The 25,876-nt window shown below is 42.7% G+C and overlaps 1 protein-coding gene across 1 annotated transcript in view; it reads right to left on the bottom strand.

The window, feature by feature from the left end:
• Positions 1–25,876, bottom strand: part of FRMD3 (FERM domain containing 3) — a 530,236-nt gene that overhangs the window by 85,843 nt on the left and 418,517 nt on the right. Inside the window, exon 5 of the mRNA XM_069229965.1 lies at positions 20,791–20,888. Within this exon, the coding sequence (XP_069086066.1) occupies positions 20,791–20,888 (98 nt within the window). The remainder of the gene's footprint in view (positions 1–20,790; positions 20,889–25,876) is intronic.

Raw genomic sequence — 25,876 nt, 5'->3', positions numbered from 1 at the left:
ATCTGTTTTCAAGACCTCTTACATTACTCTCCACTGCATTCCAAGCATCTGGAGCTCACAAAATAGGGTTTGGACGAAGACTTGGCTGAAGGAGAAGCATTGGCACATGTTTAGCCACTTGTTGCCTAAATCCGGTTGAGTTTCTGCTGGATTTATCTTCACACTCAGATTCATCCTTTCTCATTTCAAAAACCTGAACCCATTTAGGGACCTGACAGGTTTGGGAAAAACTGAGAGGACAAGTTGAGGCTTTAAGTGACTTGTATAAGGAGAGCATTAGCTCTAAAGGTGCATAATGTTTCACACATCCACATGCAGTTTCATTTGCATATGCAGAAACGATTACACAGACCAGGCCCTAACACCAACCCCCGCCGTGCATGGCCAAAGGCCGTGCACGGCGGTGGTTGGATTAACGTATAGTTATTAAAATTACTTTACGTTAACAAAACCATAGAAATTCACTGAAAAAAACAAAGGTTACAGGGACGTTATAGTTAGGAAACAGAATTAAAACAATCATAGAAATTCAATTTAAAAAAACAAAGGTTACAGGGATCTTATAGTTAGTTTCTGAATTTACTCATACAAAACCATACAAATTCAGCTGTTATGGGTATTTCAAGTAACTCTAGCTTGCGCCCTTGCCATGCACTGCTAATCACCCCAGATATTACAGCACTGATGACAACTTTAATAACGTCAATAAAAATATCAATGAAACATTGGCAGTGAAGTGATTGAAGAAAAAAATGTGCATGGCGGGGGCACGAGTTATAGTTACCGTAGGGCATGAGACGCCCAGAACGACGTCAGGACTGGCACCGCACTCTCATGACACGCTGCTTGCACTGGAGCCGCGTTCCTCACAAATTGCAACCTCTGCCACAGGCCAGCACCTCCAAAGTCCCGCTACTGCGGGAATCCAGAGCACCATGTCGCATATGTCCATGGCACCTGACTCCGCCGCACTACCTGCAAACCCGTGAAGGCATCGCCTCATGTCTTCTGGATCCATCAACCGTGCTGTGCTGTAAGGAACTGACACTCAGAAAACAAAGCTGCTTCAACTCCTCTGCAACCATAAGGAACCAACACCTCACCTCCCCTGCCTAGCAGTAAGGAACCAATGTCTCACCTCCCCAGTAGCAATAAGGAACCAATGCAGCACCAGCTCCAGTGACGCCTCACCTCCCCATCTCCATGCAACATCTTTGATTCCTCATCAGTCCCAAGGTTCTGTATTTGGGGGTCCATGCGACTCCGTAACCAGCCAGCATTCCCCGCAAATGAGTCGGACTGTTGGAAGCGACTCCATCATGATGTTGTGGTAGCCCCAGTTGGAGCTACTCTGTTTCTAAGTGATATACTACATTTTATCTTTAAAAATTCATATCTTCTCTTGTGAATGTTGTTTTTTACCAATTTGGTCCTATTTTATTCAGATAAATATTATCTATTTTATTAGACTGGTGTGGAATATTTTGTGTGGTGTTTTCACTGTTTTACAGTATGAGTTATTGCACAAATACTTTACACATTGCCTTCTAAGTTGAGCCTGCCCTCTCTGTGCCAAGCACCGGAAGGTGAGCACAGGATAATTTAGGTTGTGGTGTTACTTACCCTGTCTAGGATTGTGGTCCCTCCTTGGACATGGTGCATACCTCTGCCAACTAGAGACCCAGTTTCTAAAAATGACCATTCCGGCTGTGTCAGTGAGGTATCATTATATTCAAATCAATAATTTTGCTGGATTCTGATATTATTTAGTCTTTTTATAAGTTGATGGTGGTCTTCGATGTCTAGTGCTGAAAATAAGGGAAGTAGAATTAATGCTGCTACTCTATTGGAATGTATGGTGTTCTTGAGGTCATCCCAGAGTACGATTAGTACTGATATAGTGCTCCTTCATAGTCTGAATCTTATTTATCTCTATGAAATTAGTTTTTAATGATCCATGAAGGTGGCGATCTGGAATAATGTTGTCTTTTCAATGAGTTTGCTTTGGAATGGTTTAGAATGGATATCGGTCTGTAAGTTGCTGAGTTGGATTGATGAAGTGTCTGTTTGTTTAGCATGGGTTTCATGGAAGAGGTTTTTAGGTTGAGAGGAACCTATGAAGTTGTTAGGGAGAAACTGATGATCATTCTGGCAGGTATGTCAGGAAAGGCTTCTTGGAGAATTATTTCATATATCGTTGGAAGACAACGCTTTGTTGGCAGTCCTTCTACATATATAGTTTGGATTAGCTCACAGGTCTCTTATGATATTCAACTTGAAAGAGCACATTGTGGGTTGTTTTGTAGAGGTAGCATGACTTGGCAAAGTATGCGCTGAGGATGTTACTACCTTTGTTTAGGGAAAAACTGGGCTTCTAGATTATCTGACTTTTCAATGCAGTGATCTATCAACAAGTTGCAGAGCTCCCAAATTCATTCTATGCTAGTTGAGGTACAGGTTTTGTTATAAAATTCAGAGTGAATTTTGAAGAGCTTTATAGTACGGCATGCAACGTCTGAAACAGAAACAGTGAATTGAGATCTCTTGACTTTCATGGAGATATTCATAATATTCTGCAAACTGTGCACTTTCCTTGCAGCCATTTTTTGTCATTTTTTATGCATATTTGCATTTATTGTTTTTCGAAGCTCCTGGCCCTCGTTTGACCTAGGTTTACATTTTTTGATCCTCACATCTCTGGTGATGGAGTCGACAACTTGGTGATAAGTTAGGGGTCACCTCGATGAGAGCTTTTATCTTCCATAGTGAAATTTCTTCATAAACATTGCAAGGTAAAGAGTAGCAGTGATATGTGCTTGAAGGGAGTTTGGCTCAGGTTTCTCTTAGGGTCTAGCAGACATACTTGTACTAGGTCCAATTATTGTCAGTGTTGCATGAGGAAGTTCAGGATGTGCTGATCTTTATAAATAAGGGGGATATTTCCTATGACAGAAGTTAGTCCCTTTGAGGTGAAGATAGCATCAAGAACGTGGCCCGTTGAGTGAGTGGATCCTGTGAGTAGCTTATGGACATCAAATGCTTCAAGCTTAGCAGGTAAGCAAGAAGCCTGATATACTGCTTGTGTCTTCAACCAGTTGTTGCCATCTTCTCCTAAAATAGAAATGTTGGGTGATTAATAGTAATGTTCAATTGAGTCCAGAAGACCATCAGCGAAAGCTGGGTTATTTAGGGGTGTTCAACAGATGAGAAGGAAGGATGCCAAAAACTGAACACTCCAGTCTGTATGTATACACTGGAGGTTCGTAAGGTGCTTTTGTGAATTACTGCTAACCCACTGTCACTCATTTTATTTGGGCAGTTTTGAAGAAGCTCAGGTACTTGCAAGGAATAGCCTTGTGTATTGCTTTGTCGGAATGGTGTACCAGCCAGGCTTCAGTGATGAGGAAGAAGTCTAGGTCGAGGTCAGGTAGATGGCCCCAAATATGGATTCTGTTTTTATCTACCAATCTGGCATTAAATAGTACAAAGAATAAGTAGCTTTTGGGTTTACTATTAGGGGCCACGTTTTATGATTTTTTTAAATAATAGATGTTTACTCTTCCGAAGTGCACAATAAAAAGTGGTGGAATGTTGTGGGGTTGACAGTAGCTCTAAGGAGATCATTAATGAAGGTCCAGGCAATTCCTCTAATGATTCCTCCTGCTGGTATGGAAGTAGACATGTGAATATTCAATCCTTTGCTTGATATGCAACAATGGATCAAAATATTGTAGCAGTGGTGTTTTCCTAGATCTGCACTGAGGTCCACAGACTAGTTTTGTGAAGTTGACAAGGTAGCAAGGCCAGCAGTGTTGATTATTTTTGTCTGGTTTGCATAAAAAGAATAAGATGTTGTTGAGAATGTTTTGAGCTCAGGCTCCTGAGATGAACAGAGGTTGGCTGTGAGTAAGTAAGCAATAACATTTTATTGCATAGTTACTTTAAACCATTGCAGAACACACAAAGCCATAAAAACTAATTATAGAATGTAATGCCAGCTTACAAAAAAATAAAATCATATTTCCTAGAGAAGCTTAAGGGGTGAACATATATAACCCGGCAGCATTTGGTAGAACCTGTCCCCCGCCTGGACTCAAGCTGCTTTTTGAGGCCAAAAACCCTATTTCTTAATAAGGGTGCCTTGAGGAACTGCCTTGCGCATAGTTGCAGGCTAGGGTCCCTCCCTGGGGACCCAGGTAAGAGCCAGAAGCCAAGGTGCTAGTGCCAGTGCAAAAGCCAAGAATATCTTGTGCATTTCTTAATAGCGGAGCCTTCAGCAATTTAGCCTAAGAGCTCATTCATTTCACAGGGCCGTACAATGAAAGGAAAACCCAGGGTGCAGTTCTGCGCCTCATAGTGCTGACTTGTGCATCGTTATGGACCAAGGCCCATCCCTAGGAGCCCAAATACAAAAGCTAGGAGTCAAAAGGCCAAGGGACCAGTGCAAAGAACATACAAGGGCCGAAAGTGACTTATGCATTCCTTAATAGCAAAGATGACAACAATTTAGCCCAAAGTGCTATGTGCAATTCACAAGGCCAGCGCAACAAATTTTTCAAATCGGCAGATCAGCTGAGGGTCTCCAGGGGTGAAGCAGACCATCACTGCCTGCCTCCGAGATCAGATTCCCCTTTGGTTGAAAGAGGTTTTTAGCAAATGTTTTCTTCCTTCAGCAGACCCCCACTGGTGCACAGTAAGTGTGGCATGTCTTCCAGGTATGTGCATAGTCTACAGACCTTCGTGGTATTGACTCTCTGCCATTTGGAGAGGTGCTGGGAGCAGGGCATCAGACCCAGATGATGTCTCAGAAACTTCTCTTTTATAAGAATGGAAAAACCTAAGCTTAGATATTTTTGGGGTGCTAACGTAGTGTTGGTGTGCAAGACCAACCAAGCGTGAGCTCTGCCACAGAAGGTTGCCTTGTCTTCCTCTAACGATTGGAACTTAATGGTCCTCCACACTACTTTTTTAAATATGGTGTGACAGGTCGGGGCTTCTCACAACTCAGTCTTTCGGATGGGTTCTGGCTGGTGATGTTTTCCTCTGTTGTAGTGGTTAAGTGAGTCCGGTGGCACCTTCCTTATTTTGTCCCAGAAGATGATGAAAACTCCTTGTCTTGCCAAAGACTGTTTCAACAGATCAAACTCTAGCTTGATTTGCTGGAGAGGTGTGCTTTGGGAGACTAAAGATTATTCTGTATGCCTTCACTAATGAGTGTGCTCAGGATTTTTGCATCCCTGCCACTTTGGAGTTCGCTGCCATATGTTAATGTTGGTAAAAGTTTGTCTTGCAGTACCTGAAGAAGAGGAGACAGAGTTGACCCGTTCAGCTTTGCTTTAAGGTTCTTCAGTGACACTGACAGTCCTTTTGTTATTATTGCCTCCGTTTGGCATGTGAAATTGCCTTCATTGTTAAATAATACCCCTAGATATTTGCATTCTGTCGTTGACACAATAGCAATGTGCCCCAGCACCATGTCGGCAACTTTTTCCGGTGTGATCTATGGACATAGTGTGTGTCTTGTTAAAGTTGACACTTATACAATTTTCATCTGAATATTTCTGCACTGTGTGGAGAAGGTGTTGCAGGCCCAGTGGGTTGTGGCCCATAAGACGATTTAATCTGCATACAGGAGGCTCAACAGCAGCAGACCCCCAGCTTCTGGTAATTGTATTTACTGTTGTCAAGTGCCAAGGTCAGATCAGCCAGGAATAAGTTGAAAAGTGTGGCAGCCAGGACAAGCCCCTGCTTTCACCTTTTGGTTGTTGGTATTCACCTTGAGAGGTGTGTCCCTTCACCCAGCTTAACCTGCACCCATGTATCTGTATGGAGAGTGATTAGCATGTTCAGGAGAGATTCTGTGATCTCCAACTTGCCAACTTGCTCCAGAGTCTGGCCCAGTCCACTTGGTTGAAAGTTGCCCTGCAGTTGATGAAACAAAAGTGTAGTGATTGTTTTAAAGCTTTCACCCTGTCTACAAGTAGTGCACTGGCCATGATGTTGGTAATCGCCCAGAGGTTTTGTCAAAAAACAGTTTGATTAAGTAGGATTGTTGATTTTTTCGTTGCCCAGGCCAAGTGTTCTTCAAGTAGAATCCCCACACATTTTTGTCTCATTGTCAATTAGGGCAATTAGGCAATAGGTTTTTTGGTAGTGATTTATTCCCACTTTTATATATTGGTAATATTAACGATCCTCTCCAGGAATCCAGGAATATGCATGTGAGCCTAATTTCTGAAAAAGTGTCTCTAAGGCACCTCCCAGAAGTATGCATTCTGTTTGAAAATTGCCGGCGGAATACCGTTTGCATCCCGTGCCCCTTCCTTCCTGCATTTGCCAATTTGTCATCTGACTAATTTCACTATGGTGTGCCTGGTGAATGCCCAGACCCATTTGTTGACCAAATTAAGTGCATTGGGGAATTCACTTTTCTTGAAGAGAAACTGCAGAGAGTGTTTGTTACTTTCATGCCACTTTCCCAATCTATATTTGGGGCAATACCACCTTGGTTGAAGTGTTCCCTCAAGAATGTAGCCCAGTCCTCTCCTGCTATCTGCAACGTTATACCTCCATGCAATTGTTTATAGTTTTCCAGAAGCAAGTCCCTTCATTGTGCTTAATGTCGGCAAGCAATTTGCCCAGACGTCATACTCACATATCTTGTTGGCAGCCCACTTCAGCTTCTTTAATGTCATTTCATGCTGACGTAAGGCGGTTCACAGAAGAATATCCTGGGGATGTAGTTGCAGAGATCTTTAGGTGCTGTTTATGGATCTTTTAAGTGACCTTATCTTGGTCCGGTGTGCCATGGTGATGCACCCTACTAAGTCAGAGTTATAGCATGGCTTGGTTTTAGAAGATGTAGCAAAGGTTTCCACTTGGCTGTGAGTAAATAGCATCCACCTTCTTAGTTTGCTAATAGCCAATACCTTTTGTAGAGGTAGCATGACTTGGCAAAGTATGCGCTGAGGATGTTACTACCTTTGTTTAGGGAAAAACTGGGCTTCTAGATTATCTGACTTTTCAATGCAGTGATCTATCAACAAGTTGCAGAGCTCCCAAATTCAATCTATGCTGGTTGAGGTACAGGTTTTGTTATAAAATTCAGAGTGAATTTTGAAGAGCTTTATAGTACGGCATGCAACGTCTGAAACAGAAACAGTGAATTGAGATCTCTTGACTTTCATGGAGATATTCATAATATTCTGCAAACTCTGCACTTTCCTTGCAGCCATTTTTTGTCATTCTTTATGCATATTTGCATTTATTGTTTTTTGAAGCTCCTGGCCCTCGTTTGACCTAGGTTTACATTTTTTTGATCCTCACATCTCTGGTGATGGAGTCGACAACTTGGTGATAAGTTAGGGGTCACCTCGATGAGAGCTTTTATCTTCCATAGTGAAATTTCTTCATAAACATTGCATGGTAAAGAGTAGCAGTGATATGTGCTTGAAGGGAGTTTGGCTCAGGTTTCTCTTAGGGTCTAGCAGACATACTTGTACTAGGTCCAATTATTGTCAGTGTTGCATGAGGAAGTTCAGGATGTGCTGATCTTTATAAATAAGGGGGATATTTCCTATGACAGAAGTTAGTCCCTTTGAGGTGAAGATAGCATCAAGAATGTGGCCCGTTGAGTGAGTGGATCTTGTGAGTAGTTTATGGACATCAAATGCTTCAAGCTTAGCGGGTAAGCAAGAAGCCTGATATACTGCTAGTGTCTTCAACCAGTTGTTGCCATCTTCTCCTAAAATAGAAATGTTGGGTGATTAATGTTCAATTGAGTCCAGAAGACCATCAGCGAAAGCTGGGTTATTTAGGGGTGTTCAACAGATGAGAAGGAAGGATGCCAAAAACTGAACACTCCAGTCTGTATGTATACACTGGAGGTTCGTAAGGTGCTTTTGTGAATTACTGCTAACCCACTGTCACACATTTTATTTGGGCAGTTTTGAAGAAGCTTAGGTACTTGCAAGGAATAGCCTTGTGTATTGCTTTGTCGGAATGGTGTACCAGCCAGGCTTCAGTGATGAGGAAGAAGTCTAGGTCGAGGTCAGGTAGATGGCCCCAAATATGGATTCTGTTTTTATCTACCAATCTGGCATTAAATAGTACAAAGAATAAGTAGCTTTTGGGTTTACTATTAGGGGCCACGTTTTATGATTTTTTTAAATAATAGATGTTTACTCTTCCGAAGTGCACAATAAAAAGTGGTGGAATGTTGTGGGGTTGACAGTAGTTCTAAGGAGATCATTAATGAAGGTCCAGGCGATTCCTCTGCTGATTCCTCCTGCTGGTATGGAAGTAGACATGTGAATATTCAATCCTTCGCTTGATATGCAACAATGGATCAAAATATTGTAGCAGTGGTGTTTTCCTAGATCTGCACTGAGGTCCACAGACTAGTTTTGTGAAGTTGACAAGGTAGCAAGGCCAGCAGTGTTGATTATTTTTGTCTGGTTTGCATAAAAAGAATAAGATGTTGTTGAGAATGTTTTGAGCTCAGGCTCCTGAGATGAACAGAGGTTGGCTATGAGTAAGTAAGCAATAACATTTTATTGCATAGTTACTTTAAACCATTGCAGAACACACAAAGCCATAAAAACTAATTATAGAATGTAATGCCAGCTTACAAAAAAATAAAATCATATTTCATAGAGAAGCTTAAGGGGTGAACATATATAACCTGGCAGCATTTGGTAGAACCTGTCCCCCCGCCTGGACTCAAGCTGCTTTTTGAGGCCAAAAACCCTATTTCTTAATAAGGGTGCCTTGAGGAACTGCCTTGCGCATAGTTGCAGGCTAGGGTCCCTCCCTGGGGACCCAGGTAAGAGCCAGAAGCCAAGGTGCTAGTGCCAGTGCAACAGCCAAGAATATCTTGTGCATTTCTTAATAGCGGAGCCTTCAGCAATTTAGCCTAAGAGCTCATTCATTTCACAGGGCCGTACAATGAAAGGCAAACCCAGGGTGCAGTTCTGCGCCTCATAGTGCTGACTTGTGCATCGTTATGGACCAAGGCCCATCCCTAGGAGCCCAAATACAAAAGCTAGGAGTCAAAAGGCCAAGGGACCAGTGCAAAGAACATACAAGGGCCGAAAGTGACTTATGCATTCCTTAATAGCAAAGATGACAACAATTTAGCCCAAAGTGCTATGTGCAATTCACAAGGCCAGCGCAACAAATTTTTCAAATTGGCAGATCAGCTGAGGGTCTCCAGGGGTGAAGCAGACCATCACTGCCTGCCTCCGAGATCAGATTCCCCTTTGGTTGAAAGAGGTTTTTAGCAAATGTTTTCTTCCCTCTAGCAGACCCCCACTGGTGCACAGTAAGTGTGGCATGTCTTCCAGGTATGTGCATAGTCTACAGACCTTCGTGGTATTGACTCTCTGCCATTTGGAGAGGTGCTGGGAGTAGGGCATCAGACCCAGATGATGTCTCAGAAACTTCTCTTTTATAAGAATGGAAAAACCTAAGCTTAGATATTTTTGGGGTGCTAACGTAGTGTTGGTGTGCAAGACCAACCAAGCGTGAGCTCTGCCACAGAAGGTTGCCTTGTCTTCCTCTAACGATTGGAACTTAATGGTCCTCCACACTACTTTTTTAAATATGGTGTGACAGGTCGGGGCTTCTCACAACTCAGTCTTTAGGATAGGTTCTGGCTGGTGATGTTTTCCTCTGTTGTAGTGGTTAAGTGAGTCCGGTGGCACCTTCCTTATTTTGTCCCAGAAGATGATGAAAACTCCTTGTCTTGCCAAAGACTGTTTCAACAGATCAAACTCCAGCTTGATTTGCTGGAGAGGTGTGCTTTGGGAGACTAAAGATTATTCTGTATGCCTTCACTAATGAGTGTGCTCAGGATTTTTGCATCCCTGCCACTTTGGAGTTCGCTGCCATATGTTAATGTTGGTAGAAGTTTGTCTTGCAGTACCTGAAGAAGAGGAGACAGAGTTGACCCGTTCAGCTTTGCTTTAAGGTTCTTCAGTGACACTGACAGTCCTTTTGTTATTATTGCCTCCGTTTGGCATGTGAAATTGCCTTCATTGTTAAATAATACCCCTAGATATTTCATTCTGTTGTTGACACAATAGCAATGTGCCCCAGCACCATGTCGGCAACTTTTTCCGGTGTGATCTATGGACATAGTGTGTGTCTTGTTAAAGTTGACACTTATACAATTTTCATCTGAATATTTCTGCACTGTGTGGAGAAGGTGTTGCAGGCCCAGTGGGTTGTGGCCCATAAGACGATTTAATCTGCATACAGGAGGCTCAACAGCAGCAGACCCCCAGCTTCTGGTAATTGTAATTACTGTTGTCAAGTGCCAAGGTCAGATCAGCCAGGAATAAGTTGAAAAGTGTGGCAGCCAGGACAAGCCCCTGCTTTCACCTTTTGGTTGTTGGTATTCACCTTGAGAGGTGTGTCCCTTCACCCAGCTTAACCTGCACCCATGTATCTGTATGGAGAGTGATTAGCATGTTCAGGAGAGATTCTGTGATCTCCAACTTGCCAACTTGCTCCAGAGTCTGGCCCAGTCCACTTGGTTGAAAGTTGCCCTGCAGTTGATGAAACAAAAGTGTAGTGATTGTTTTAAAGCTTTCACCCTGTCTACAAGTAGTGCACTGGCCATGATGTTGGTAATCGCCCAGAGGTTTTGTCAAAAAACAGTTTGATTAAGTAGGATTGTTGATTTTTTCGTTGCCCAGGCCAAGTGTTCTTCAAGTAGAATCCCCACACATTTTTGTCTCATTGTCAATTAGGGCAATTAGGCAATAGGTTTTTTGGTAGTGATTTATTCCCACTTTTATATATTGGTAATATTAACGATCCTCTCCAGGAATCCAGGAATATGCATGTGAGCCTAATTTCTGAAAAAGTGTCTCTAAGGCACCTCCCAGAAGTATGCATTCTGTTTGAAAATTGCCGGCGGAATACCGTTTGCATCCCGTGCCCCTTCCTTCCTGCATTTGCCAATTTGTCATCTGACTAATTTCACTCTGGTGTGCCTGGTGAATGCCCAGACCCATTTGTTGACCAAATTAAGTGCATTGGGGAATTCACTTTTCTTGAAGAGAAACTGCAGAGAGTGTTTGTTACTTTCATGCCACTTTCCCAATCTATATTTGGGGCAATACCACCTTGGTTGAAGTGTTCCCTCAAGAATGTAGCCCAGTCCTCTCCTGCTATCTGCAACGTTATACCTCCATGCAATTGTTTATAGTTTTCCAGAAGCAAGTCCCTTCATTGTGCTTAATGTCGGCAAGCAATTTGCCCAGACGTCATACTCACATATCTTGTTGGCAGCCCACTTCAGCTTCTTTAATGTCATTTCATGTTGACGTAAGGCGGTTCACAGAAGAATATCCTGGGGATGTAGTTGCAGAGATCTTTAGGTGCTGTTTATGGATCTTTTAAGTGACCTTATCTTGGTCCGGTGTGCCATGGTGATGCACCCTACTAAGTCAGAGTTATAGCATGGCTTGGTTTTAGAAGAGGTAGCAAAGGTTTCCACTTGGCTGTGAGTAAAGAACATCCACCTTCTTAGTTTGCTAATAGCCAATACCTTTTGTAGAGGTAGCATGACTTGGCAAAGTATGCGCTGAGGATGTTACTACCTTTGTTTAGGGAAAAACTGGGCTTCTAGATTATCTGACTTTTCAATGCAGTGATCTATCAACAAGTTGCAGAGCTCCCAAATTCATTCTATGCTGGTTGAGGTACAGGTTTTGTTATAAAATTCAGAGTGAATTTTGAAGAGCTTTATAGTACGGCATGCAACGTCTGAAACAGAAACAGTGAATTGAGATCTCTTGACTTTCATGGAGATATTCATAATATTCTGCAAACTCTGCACTTTCCTTGCAGCCATTTTTTGTCATTCTTTATGCATATTTGCATTTATTGTTTTTTGAAGCTCCTGGCCCTCGTTTGACCTAGGTTTACATTTTTTTGATCCTCACATCTCTGGTGATGGAGTCGACAACTTGGTGATAAGTTAGTGGTCACCTCGATGAGAGCTTTTATCTTCCATAGTGAAATTTCTTCATAAACATTGCATGGTAAAGAGTAGCAGTGATATGTGCTTGAAGGGAGTTTGGCTCAGGTTTCTCTTAGGGTCTAGCAGACATACTTGTACTAGGTCCAATTATTGTCAGTGTTGCATGAGGAAGTTCAGGATGTGCTGATCTTTATAAATAAGGGGGATATTTCCTATGACAGAAGTTAGTCCCTTTGAGGTGAAGATAGCATCAAGAATGTGGCCCGTTGAGTGAGTGGATCCTGTGAGTAGTTTATGGACATCAAATGCTTCAAGCTTAGCGGGTAAGCAAGAAGCCTGATATACTGCTAGTGTCTTCAACCAGTTGTTGCCATCTTCTCCTAAAATAGAAATGTTGGGTGATTAATGTTCAATTGAGTCCAGAAGACCATCAGCGAAAGCTGGGTTATTTAGGGGTGTTCAACAGATGAGAAGGAAGGATGCCAAAAACTGAACACTCCAGTCTGTATGTATACACTGGAGGTTCATAAGGTGCTTTTGTGAATTACTGCTAACCCACTGTCACACATTTTATTTGGGCAGTTTTGAAGAAGCTTAGGTACTTGCAAGGAATAGCCTTGTGTATTGCTTTGTCGGAATGGTGTACCAGCCAGGATTCAGTGATGAGGAAGAAGTCTAGGTCGAGGTCAGGTAGATGGCCCCAAATATGGATTCTGTTTTTATCTACCAATCTGGCATTAAATAGTACAAAGAATAAGTAGCTTTTGGGTTTACTATTAGGGGCCACGTTTTATGATTTTTTTAAATAATAGATGTTTACTCTTCCGAAGTGCACAATAAAAAGTGGTGGAATGTTGTGGGGTTGACAGTAGTTCTAAGGAGATCATTAATGAAGGTCCAGGCGATTCCTCTGCTGATTCCTCCTGCTGGTATGGAAGTAGACATGTGAATATTCAATCCTTCGCTTGATATGCAACAATGGATCAAAATATTGTAGCAGTGGTGTTTTCCTAGATCTGCACTGAGGTCCACAGACTAGTTTTGTGAAGTTGACAAGGTAGCAAGGCCAGCAGTGTTGATTATTTTTGTCTGGTTTGCATAAAAAGAATAAGATGTTGTTGAGAATGTTTTGAGCTCAGGCTCCTGAGATGAACAGAGGTTGGCTGTGAGTAAGTAAGCAATAACATTTTATTGCATAGTTACTTTAAACCATTGCAGAACACACAAAGCCATAAAAACTAATTATAGAATGTAATGCCAGCTTACAAAAAAATAAAATCATATTTCATAGAGAAGCTTAAGGGGTGAACATATATAACCCGGCAGCATTTGGTAGAACCTGTCCCCCCGCCTGGACTCAAGCTGCTTTTTGAGGCCAAAAACCCTATTTCTTAATAAGGGTGCCTTGAGGAACTGCCTTGCGCATAGTTGCAGGCTAGGGTCCCTCCCTGGGGACCCAGGTAAGAGCCAGAAGCCAAGGTGCTAGTGCCAGTGCAACAGCCAAGAATATCTTGTGCATTTCTTAATAGCGGAGCCTTCAGCAATTTAGCCTAAGAGCTCATTCATTTCACAGGGCCGTACAATGAAAGGCAAACCCAGGGTGCAGTTCTGCGCCTCATAGTGCTGACTTCTGCATCGTTATGGACCAAGGCCCATCCCTAGGAGCCCAAATACAAAAGCTAGGAGTCAAAAGGCCAAGGGACCAGTGCAAAGAACATACAAGGGCCGAAAGTGACTTATGCATTCCTTAATAGCAAAGATGACAACAATTTAGCCCAAAGTGCTATGTGCAATTCACAAGGCCAGCGCAACAAATTTTTCAAATTGGCAGATCAGCTGAGGGTCTCCAGGGGTGAAGCAGACCATCACTGCCTGCCTCCGAGATCAGATTCCCCTTTGGTTGAAAGAGGTTTTTAGCAAATGTTTTCTTCCCTCTAGCAGACCCCCACTGGTGCACAGTAAGTGTGGCATGTCTTCCAGGTATGTGCATAGTCTACAGACCTTCGTGGTATTGACTCTCTGCCATTTGGAGAGGTGCTGGGAGTAGGGCATCAGACCCAGATGATGTCTCAGAAACTTCTCTTTTATAAGAATGGAAAAACCTAAGCTTAGATATTTTTGGGGTGCTAACGTACTGTTGGTGTGCAAGACCAACCAAGCGTGAGCTCTGCCACAGAAGGTTGCCTTGTCTTCCTCTAACGATTGGAACTTAATGGTCCTCCACACTACTTTTTTAAATATGGTGTGACAGGTCGGGGCTTCTCACAACTCAGTCTTTAGGATAGGTTCTGGCTGGTGATGTTTTCCTCTGTTGTAGTGGTTAAGTGAGTCCGGTGGCACCTTCCTTATTTTGTCCCAGAAGATGATGAAAACTCCTTGTCTTGCCAAAGACTGTTTCAACAGATCAAACTCCAGCTTGATTTGCTGGAGAGGTGTGCTTTGGGAGACTAAAGATTATTCTGTATGCCTTCACTAATGAGTGTGCTCAGGATTTTTGCATCCCTGCCACTTTGGAGTTCGCTGCCATATGTTAATGTTGGTAGAAGTTTGTCTTGCAGTACCTGAAGAAGAGGAGACAGAGTTGACCCGTTCAGCTTTGCTTTAAGGTTCTTCAGTGACACTGACAGTCCTTTTGTTATTATTGCCTCCGTTTGGCATGTGAAATTGCCTTCATTGTTAAATAATACCCCTAGATATTTGCATTCTGTTGTTGACACAATAGCAATGTGCCCCAGCACCATGTCTGCAACTTTTTCCGGTGTGATCTATGGACATAGTGTGTGTCTTGTTAAAGTTGACACTTATACAATTTTCATCTGAATATTTCTGCACGGTGTGGAGAAGGTGTTGCAGGCCCAGTGGGTTGTGGCCTATAAAACGATTTAATCTGCATACAGGAGGCTCAACAGCAGCAGACCACCAGCCTCTGGTAATTGTAATTACTGCTGTCAAGTGCCAAGGTCAGATCAGCCAGGAATAAGTTGAAAAGTGTGGGAGCGAGGACAAGCCCCTGCTTTCACCTTTTGGTTGTTGGTATTCACCTTGAGAGGTGTGTCCCTTCACCCAGCTTAACCTGCACCCATGTATCTGTATGGAGAGTGATTAGCATGTTCAGGAGAGATTCTGTGATCTCCAACTTGCCAACTTGCTCCAGAGTCTGGCCCAGTCCACTTGGTTGAAAGTTGCCCTGCAGTTGATGAAACAAAAGTGTAGTGATTGTTTTAAAGCTTTCACCCTGTCTACAAGTAGTGCACTGGCCATGATGTTGGTAATCGCCCAGAGGTTTTGTCAAAAAACAGTTTGATTAAGTAGGATTGTTGATTTTTTAGTTGCCCAGGCCAAGTGTTCTTCAAGTAGAATCCCCACACATTTTTGTCTCATTGTCAATTAGGGCAATTAGGCAGTAGGTTTTTTGGTAGTGATTTATCCCCACTTTTATATATTGGTAATATTAACGATCCTCTCCAGGAATCCAGGATTATGCATGTGAGCCTAATTTCTGAAAAAGTGTCTCTAAGGCTTCCTCCCAGAAGTATGCATTCTGTTTGAAAATTGCCGGCGGAATACCGTTTGCATCCCGTGCCCCTTCCTTCTTGCATTTGCCGATTTGCCATCTGACTAATTTCACTCTGGTGTGCCTGGTGAATGCCCTGACCCATTTGTTGACCAAATTAAGTGCATTGGGAAATTCACTTTTCTTGAAGAGAAACTGCAGAGAGTGTTTGTTACTTTCATGCCACTTTCCCAATATATAGTGGGGACAATACCACCTTGGTTGAAGTGTTACCTCAAGAATGTAGCCCAGTCCTCTCCTGCTATATGCAACGTTATACCTCCATGCGATTGTTTATAGTTTTCCAGAAGCAAGTCCCTTCATCTGGGGATGTAGTTGCAGAGATCTTTAGGTGCTGTTTATGGATCTTTTAAGTGACCTTATCTTGGTCCGGTGTGCCATGGTGATGCACCCTACTAAGTCAGAGTTATAGCATGGCTTGGTTTTAGAAGATGTAGCAAAGGTTTCCACTTGGCTGTGAGTAAAGAACATCCACCTTCTTAGTTTGCTAATAGCCAAGGTCCATTGGACTTGCAGGAGCGCCACTGCAGACCGAGATGATTGCTCTATTTTTGCCTGGGCAAACTTGATCTTTTTGTAGTTAATTGTGTAAGGAGTGTCCGGGGCAAAAGACATTTGGGCAAATGCAGACAGTATTGTTAGTAATGTTATTTCTTGAGGCCGATGATCACTATTTCCTTTGTCTCCCAGTTGAAACGAAGCCAGTTGGTGGAGGGGAGGAAGGGAGGCAAAAGAATAGTCTATTGTCGTTTTCGGGGTGGAAGAGTGAAAGGATGCTGCCGATGGGTAATCGTCTGCAGGCCTGCCATTCAGTTCCCTGAGTTTAAGCTGCTCTAAATCAATCAGGAGACCTATCCCTGTCTTTGACGGGCGACCTCATATGTTTTCTCCTTGTGACGGTATGTCCCAGATCAAAGTTCGGACAGCCACTGCGTGGGTAGCCATAGCTAAGAGAAACTGGGTTGTTGGTTGAATGGGGTGTGAGCCCTGGTCAAGCAGCAACCACAATCCTTGTCAGGGTGGGGGCACAAGCCAACCCTAAATTAACCTCTGCACAGCCCTCTGATAGATGGGCACAAAGCAGTCAAGCTTAATTCAGAGGCAAAGTGTAAATCATTTGTGCAACACTTCAAACAGGAATAAACTGAAAAACTCCACACAAGGAAATCCCACACCAAATTAGAAAAATAGATTTATTATTTTAAATAAATACAAGACCAAAATAACAAAAATGTAGTTAGTAGAACCAGAGATATGTAATTTTAAAGATTTCAGTGAAAATAGCACCAAAAAGCACAAAGTGTCAACTGTGAAAATCTGGTTGTGCTGAACTGAGGCAAAGTCACAAGTTCAGCCCAACTACAAGGCCCCAGTACAAAGTCCCATAAGTCCTGGTTTGTGGAGTGCTGTTTTGGTCGGTGCCGAAGATGCGTCATGTAGCCAAAGCGATGCATCGATTCCGAGCTGTGGAGAGATTGCAATCCAAGGTCCTGCATCATTATCGAGGATCCCATTGATGAGGGCTTGCGATGTGAAGTCCGACATCAAGGATGCATCGCACAGTCTAGGTGCTGCATCATCCCAGGAAGATGCGAGGCTGTGATGCATCGTCATCAAGGCTGCCATCAATGAGAGATGCGGGGGCTTGGACCTGAGAGTGAGTTGTGCAGTGGCAGTTCAAAGGCAGTTGCTGGCTACAACTGTGATGCAGGTCTTTGCGATGGGGTTGAGCTATTTAACAGTGCAATGTGTCTGTTCAGCTTGGGGTTGCACTGTTCAGCATAGGTGATGCATCAGTTTCACTGGGTCAACATAGGATGGCAGAGCACCTTCAACCCACTTCCAAAAGTCCAGGACTGGGGTACACCACTTGGCAGGGTTGACTCACAGATGACAAAGTCCATGTTCTGGAGTCAAGATTGTTGGAGTCTTCTGTCCTTGAGGTTCAAGCAACTAGGTCACACAACTAGCCCTTGGAATCTCTCTGGTGATCGTGGGTTCAAAATATGCTGATCCAGTGCTTCTTACACAGGCAGGAGGGCAGCAGGCAGCAGGTCAGCACAGCAGGAAAATAGTCCTTCAGAGCAGCAACCCAGCAGAGTGGCAGTCCTTTCGGCAGTACAGCAGACCTTCTTCCTGGCCGAGTATCCACAGGTCTAGGTCTGTACTGAGTAGTTGATGTTTGCGGTCTAAATTTAAACCTGGACCTTCATTTGAAGTGGTAGAAGCTTCTAGAGATTTCACTTTGAAGTCCCCAGGCCTCCTGCTTTCCCTGTCCTGGTTCTAGGCTAACTACTGGGAGTATGCAGCCCTTTCTGCAGAGGCAGGACACAGCCTACTCATATGTAAGTAGAGCTGTGTCCAACTCTGACTTACCACCCTGCCAGTGATGGCCAATCCAGACACAGCTAAGATGTCTATTGTGTATGGCTGTCTAAAAGGAATACACAAAGTCCAACTGCCAACTAAACCCAGTCATGTGATCCAGAGACAGGCTGCAGACACTTAAGGCGGTCATTCCAACCCTGGCGGTCCGAGACCGCCAGGGTTGGGGACCGCGGGAGCACCGCCAACAGGCTGGCGGTGCTCCCTTGGGCATTCTGACCGCGGCGGTACAGCCGCGGTCAGAGATGGAAAACCGGCGGTGTACCGCCGGTTTTCCGCTGCCCTGGGGAGCTGCGCCGCCATGGGGATTCCGACCCCCATACCGCCATCCTGTTCCTGGCGGTTTCGGCCGCCAGGAACAGGATGGTGGTATGGGGTGTCGTGGGGCCCCTGGGGGCCCCTGCAGTGCCCATGCCAATGGCATGGGCACTGCAGGGGCCCCCTAACAGGGCCCCACAAAGATTTTCAGTGTCTGCCATGCAGACACTGAAAATCGCGACGGGTGCAACTGCACCCGTCGCACCCCTTCCACTCCGCCGGCTCCATTCGGAGCCGGCATCCTCATGGAAGGGTGTTTCCCGCTGGGCTGGCGGGCGGCCTTCTGGCGGTCGCCCGCCAGCCCAGCGGGAAATCCAGAATAACCGCGGCGGTCTTCTGACCGCGCAGCAGTATTCTGGCGGCTCCCGCCGGCCCTGCGGTTACCGTGGCCGGCGGGAGTCAGAATGACCCCCTAAATGTCTGAGATATGAAAATGCCAACTTTCTAAAAGTTGCATTTTCAGAAGTGTACCTACATATCCAACATTACTATGGTATAGGGTTTTTTATCACAATTCCAAAGACACCAAAAATGAACTGGTTACCTGCTCCCATTTGGTAATTACAGATTACTAAATGTAATAAGGTAATTCCTATATTATCCTATGGGAAAGGCAGGCCTTGGAGTAATAAAAAACAACTTTAAGAGACTTTCACTACCAGTGTAACTTAAAGGTACATGTCCTAGTTTTTAAATATACTGTACCCTGTCCTCTGCCCAGTCCAGGCCTATTCTAGGGGTGACTCATATGTATTAAAAAGAAAGGTTTGGGCCTGGCAAAAAATATATTTTGCCAGGTTGAAGGGTCAGACACAGGCTGCAATGGCAGGCCTGATAGATATTTTAAGTGCTACTTAAGTGGGTGGCACAACCAGTGCTGCAGGCCTACTAGAAGCATTCGATTTACAGGCTCTCAGCCCAGGTGGTGCGACTTTACATTGACTTACAAGTAAATTAAATATGGAAATTAGGTATCAGTCATTTTTCTACCATGTTTAAGAAGAGAGCACAAGCACTTTAGCACTGGTTACCAGTGATAAAGTGTGCAGATTCCTAAAGCCAGCAAAAACAAAGTAAGCAAACATGATGCTTGAAGGCAAAAAGTTGAGGTAAACCACGCCAAGGATGCCAGGTCTAACTTTGGCTGACAGGTTTAGTAGTGGCTTTAGAGATTACCCTGGAAGACGTAAAACCCCAGATATGGTGATCTGATTTGCAGTAACACGCATCACAACTCAGTGGACCTATGTGTAAACGCACTGATGAGCTCTTCATAAGGTCAGAGACCACTAAATGGTGGGATGTTAGCTACATTCCATGACACTCAATAATTAAACACTGGGTCAGGTGTCCAAATACATTTTTCAATGTTCTCGTGCGGGCAGTTGCAGGAGTTAGAAATCGCCAATGTACGGGAGTCAGACGTTACTAGATTTGTTTTAAAACATGATACTTATAAATAACAATGCATCAATGGAGATGAAGACAAGAGGATGAAGGCCAGACTCACTATGGTTTTGGAAGTAAATCACCTGTCTGCAGAGACATAAGCATTCATCCAAACCATTGTCACATGTGGCCTTAATCTTCGTCCCTTCTACATGTGTCCCCAAATGATTCACAGTTGATTTTAAACATCACGGTCAAATATGTTGCTTCTGAGCAATATGCCTTACTAGATAGCATGCCTTGATCTAAATGTGAGTGAAATCCTCTTCATTTAATGTCACTATATTAAATTTGTGTAGCTCCTTCGCCAAGACATAGAACCGAAAATAAAAACAATAAGATCACAATGAAAGCAACATCAGATTGCAAGGTATGAACAGAAAATGATCCTCGAGAGGCACTGGTAGGAGGTGATCCTTCAGTACCAGAAGGAGAAAGTGAGGGCTAGGCATAGAACAGATAGGGACAGGCAATGCATTCCAAGGCTTAAGATCCAGGAGAGAAAAATATTGAAATCGTGATTGAGCACATGGTGGGTGGTAGGGGTGGGGGGCGGTAGGTGGCTCTTTGGAATCGCGAAGCAGACTGTAAAATTAAGTCAAGGAACATATAAAGAAGGAAGCGAAGAGAGATAATGTTGTTTGCACTAGGCCATGGATGCATTTGAATACCACAGTTTGGAAATTAATAAGAATCTGGACACAGAAGCTACAGTACAAAAGCCATGAACGCAGAAATAAATACCTTGTGGAGGCAGGAAGGACGGAATATGGAGGAGCTAAATACAGAATGAGGAAGACCAATGGAGTAAAAAGAAAAATGGTACGAGCGAGAAATAAAGAGAACAAAAATAAAAACTATATGAAACAAAGACAAAAATATTAATAAAATGAGTGCTGCTTGTATCGAATATTTGGTCTCTAAGACAACAAGGTGTAATGTGTGGTCAGAATAGTAAAAACATGCTTGAAACAAATCATTGAGACAATTTATAGATTCCATACCGGCTCTGATGTTGAGTTAGAATGAAATATTCTGCTGCCTTATCTTGTAGGCAAACCACTTTTCTTACCTTGCACTATACAGGCACCCAGGAAGGCAGCATCAGCAAAAGAGCAAAGGAGGCGACCGTGGAAGATATCTCTTTTAAGTTGCAGATACAGAAGATACCTACAACGTAAGCAAGAGAAGAGAATGATGCATTTAAAACGTGTCCACGTCATCAGCATTTTGTAGAGATGTTCTAACTTGAAAAGGTACCCTTCCTCTTAGTAATCCCAGGCATCCTTTGTGCAGACTCCTGTTTTTTTGTGGAGGGGAACTATCTGGTTTTCCACATGGGCAGATGGAATCAGAACGCTGCAGTGTTAATGGAACGTCTGCTCTAAAGTAAGCCACGGAGGGTATCTAGTGGACGTCAACGCTTTCTTTCTCACATGCTCTTATTTCTCTATGGTACAGTTGGCACCTGTTTTTCTAAGATAAATATGTTCAGAGGTTTAGGGCACTTGCTGCTTTAGACCTGCGGAATAACACAAGGTGTAGGTGTAGTCCTACTTTCAATTTTGCAATGCCTTCTCCTTCCTCAAGAGACACTCCAACATGCAAAATACCTCATTCTACAAACCAATGAGTCAGAAGACATAAAGATGTTGGCCTTATTTCAAAATTCCGTTCTGAAAAGGACATCCTTTGAGCTGTGTCATTGAAAACGAAACCAGTCCTTAGCCACCAGCACAAAATTGACAACAAAATCGCTCACTAGCGAACAGCACAAAAATATGTTTGGCCTTCCACACTGAAACGCCACTCCTATAAAATGATAAACAACCTCATAAGAGGACATATTATATGCTCCTCTGCAGAAAAACCCATGACAACAAGGCATTCACCCTCTGATTTCAGTACCATAGATGTTGGGGATCCCACAGCCACTTTACATCAGTGCCAGTAACCACACTACTAACACATGCTAATAACTAAAACAGCCAATATGAGCACATACCAGGACACACAAACCAGGTTATTCAGAATGAAACCCACACCACTTTAGCACATCCCACCTAGGTTAATCAAATGAATGTTGTGAGCGGCACCTGAACCTACTGTGAAACACATCACCAGCAGATGTAATTCTATTAAATCTCCCAACAACATTAAGAAACATAGGTAAATACTAGACTCCTCTAACTTCGAATTACATATTCGTCTGAGTTCACTTACATAGAGTTTGGGTAGTTACAAGACCTAACATTCCCTTTCCCCTACAATGCCCTACCATAAGAAGCCGTCATGGCTTTTCTAATCTGAGAAGGCTACTGTGCTAAGAGGCACTGACAGAACTTGAGGAATAGAACTGCTTAGCACCCTGAAGCTCATAATTAAAATATTTTCCCAAATATGTTTTCAGATTTCCAGCTAGCTCTTGTTTCCTCTAGACATTAGTACTACAGTTAGCTGTTCTTGAATCTCAGAAATGTTGCTCTGAATACACTGTCACTGGTCCGAGCCACAGCAACTCAACTAGGGCCTGCCTCAAATGGTAGAACCCCATCTCGGCCAAACGTCTGGGGCTATATCTTAAGCACATCAGAAAAGTAGTATAGTGATCTCTAAACCACGCTACATGATCTAATTTTGGGCAATAACAATATCACAAGTGTTTTTCCACAAAGAACGGTGCATTGCATTTGCCCTAGACATTTTGAAACTTGAATACCTGACAACCTAGCTAGTGGTGATAGTAACTATATTCTCTATATCTAAGTAAAGATGGTTTTACATACCCAGTATAAAACAGAACAAAATGACCATATACTATTTTAGGAACTAAAAACCAGAATGTGATAATGTATATTTGTTCCGTTCCAGGCGGAAATCTCATGATCTCTTTGGACCACACAAAACGGAGGTTCTGCTTTTATTTTTGCTACTTTTTTTGTGGGGTCCCTTCTTGCATTTCGTCTCCTCTCTTTAACCCCTTAGAGCATTTCCCCCTTTTCTCATTTTGAAATATGGCCTCAATGCTGAATTGGATATGTTTATGATTATTGTGGCCCGTTGGATATATTTTATTTTTGGAGCATAAGAAACTATAATAAATGGTGTCTTTGAACGACGTACTCTTTCTTTCAATGTAAGAATTGTTGCAAAAAAGAACGAAAAGCACATCCTACATTGTACATAAACTACCTTCAAGTAGAACCACATCACCAACATATGCACACCCACTCACTCCATAGGCCAGCTCAGGGGTCTTAAACCTTTTCTATGACAAGAGCTACTTCTGAACATGAAAACAGTCCAGAGCAACTGACAGGCTTTTACAACTGGTGCAGTAGTGAGCACATCAGAGGAAGTTACAATAGCTGGCACCTATTACAGGTTTACAAGAAGTGGCCACCCGGATGTGTGTCACAGTACTGGATATAAATAGGTGTTAAGAAAGATAATAACAATATACATACCTTCATGATATTGTGTTAGGCTATCTTTCTTGATAGAATATTTTTGCTGGATGATATTTAAAATTAAATATTGTAGTAGAATGCCAACCACGCGAGACATAAAACAAGGTTACTAACAGCAGTGTTAGGAAACGTTTTATCAAAGTGAAATGCTAATTGTCTACTGCCTCAAACAAATTACCACAAGCTACAAATCTCCACAACTCGATATAAGCTATCATTCAAAAATCATTCTAAATACGTTTTTGGATGTTCAATCATTTTGTTTTCTGCGAAGGACTGTTCTCCTCAGCCCAAGTGGACAGAAGCCCACCATATTTAGGGTTCTCTGACAGGCGTGGAAGATCTTTGTGCCTTCCGCTGCCTTTGCTATGAGGGTATAATGATCCACGTGCCTGCACAGAAAAGTGTTTTCTTTTTAAACAACAAATTATTGAAGCAGGGAGTTTGTAAGTGAAAAAACAAAAACAAAATAGCCCTACACACTGAGAAATTTCTCCCAGAGTGTTAAAAGCATTTATTCATACTCCTGTTAAGGATTGGAAGGCTTTCCCTGGCAGTCCTGAACAGAAAAGAATATGTCAGGCTGCCTTCCCTAAATATGGTGGAAAGCCTAGTTACTTTTACAGATGGTTAATGTAAGTCCACTAGCAGAAGAAGTAGACAAAAAATGGAGGTAAACACAATTTTAACCAAGTGTTAGGGAACATCCAACTCTAAATACGCATCATACTCTTTCAGAATTGTTCAACTGATTTTGAATAAATGTCAAATTACAGATAAATATAGTAGGATTCTAATTACAGTGAAATACTCTAAAATGTCAATTAAAATATTTGCATAAGTATGAGCTCGTGTACACATTGTCTTCAAAAAGCAACCTTGTCTTATCGAATGTGCATGCATCTGTGTTACATTACACTACTGAAGTAATGAGTCATAATATATGCAGATTGGCCATAATCACACAGCTACATAAGCTAAGTAAATTCTTACTTCACAAAAATGACATCAATAAAACCTTTCAATTAATTCTTATGATTGTCGTATTCAAATTATCGATTTTCCTTAACTGGGTAGAAGGGAAGAAAGTGGTGTTACAAAGCCTAAAGGTGCATCAATCTTGCTTGTACCTAGCTTATCTAATTACAAGTCTAAAGGCCTGATTTAGATCTTGGTCAAGGAAATACTCAGTCGCAAACGTGACGGATATCCCGTCTGCCGTAATACGATCTCCATATGATTTAATGGGATCCTAGTTCGGCGCACAGGATATCCGTCACTTTTGCAACATAGTATTCCCCTCTGTCAGTATCTAATGAGGCCTAAGTCTTTCTGGCTGCTGACATAAGTGTATACGTATATATAGATCAGTAAAAAGTGTGCCATTAAAAACATTTTGCAAAGCCATTTTCGACTGCAAATGAATACTTACGTCCGAAAATGTGTTGATTAACACATGCTAGGTATTCACTAAGGAATATCTATCAGGGAAGGTGTAAATCTATTTACTCCAGCAAAACTGTATGGTATAATTGCATACATTTATGTAGGTGTAACTTCCAAACAAAAGATTTGTGAGCCTTATGAGTGTGAATTCCCACAAGCATGTACTTTTGTGAAGAATCACAAACTCCTCTCCCATCCTGGTCCACACTGTAGGGTGCTTTGAGACCAGTCAAGGTGCAGAGTGAATCCCACTCCAGGGTGGAAAGGGAAATGAACACCTCCAAAACTGCATATGAAAAGTGGTTTCTTCATTGGAATTTTTTTTCCCATGGAGCAGAAAAAAATGAAAAAAGTACAATTGCACATTTGCACTGCCTTCCTTGAATGAGAATTGTACTTTGGGTAATCCGCTTTATGGGAATACCAAAGTCTGAGCATGTCACACGAATTTCCCAGAAGTACATCTTGAAAGCCATGACTCGTACAGTTTTCCAGACATACTACTGGGTAGTTTTGTGACTTACCAAAAGTTGTACACCTACACTCTTACATAGGGATGCGTGGGTAGGCAGGTTTAGATGGCTTTTTTTAGTTAATCAGGCATAAGACTTTAATTTCCTCACTTTCTTTTTGCCTTTATTGCAAAAGCTTTCACAAATTCATTCACCAATTCTTAGGCCAAGATTTAAGAAGCTGTAGCACCACATTAGCGTCATTTGTTTACGCTAATGTGGTTTTAGGCTTCAAAAATCTTCATGCCAGATTTACAAAGTGGTGCAATGCATGCTTTGTGCCACTTTGTAACCCTTGTGCCACATTAAGCTTGCGCCAGGCATTATGTATGCAAGGAGGCGTATCCCGGTTAGGGGGGGGGGCAAAAAATGGTGCAAAGAAATTTAAAAGATTGCACCACTTTGTAACCCCTTGCACCACATTATGCCTGTGCCAGGCATAATGTATGCAAGGGGGGCGTATCCCCATCAGGGGGGCCAAAAAAATGTTGCAAAGAAATCTAAAAGATTTATTTGCGCCATTTCTTGCGGCATTTTTAGCGCCTGCTCTAAGGCAACCTCAAATAATACGCACAATGCTTGTCAAGGTGAAATGCTAAAGTCACTAAATTAACCTGAACTCAACCCCCTAGTAGCTATAACACAGAGCAGGCAGGCTTTACTTAGAGGCAATGTGTAATGTATTTATTCAGTACCCAAAGCTTAATAAAGCCAATAAACAAAACAAAAC

This window comes from Pleurodeles waltl, chromosome 1_1 (genome assembly GCF_031143425.1).
Source record: "Pleurodeles waltl isolate 20211129_DDA chromosome 1_1, aPleWal1.hap1.20221129, whole genome shotgun sequence".
NCBI lineage: Eukaryota > Metazoa > Chordata > Amphibia > Caudata > Salamandridae > Pleurodeles > Pleurodeles waltl.
The sequence above is the reverse complement of the archived record's forward strand: the minus strand, read 5'-3'. Positions and strand labels throughout refer to the sequence as shown.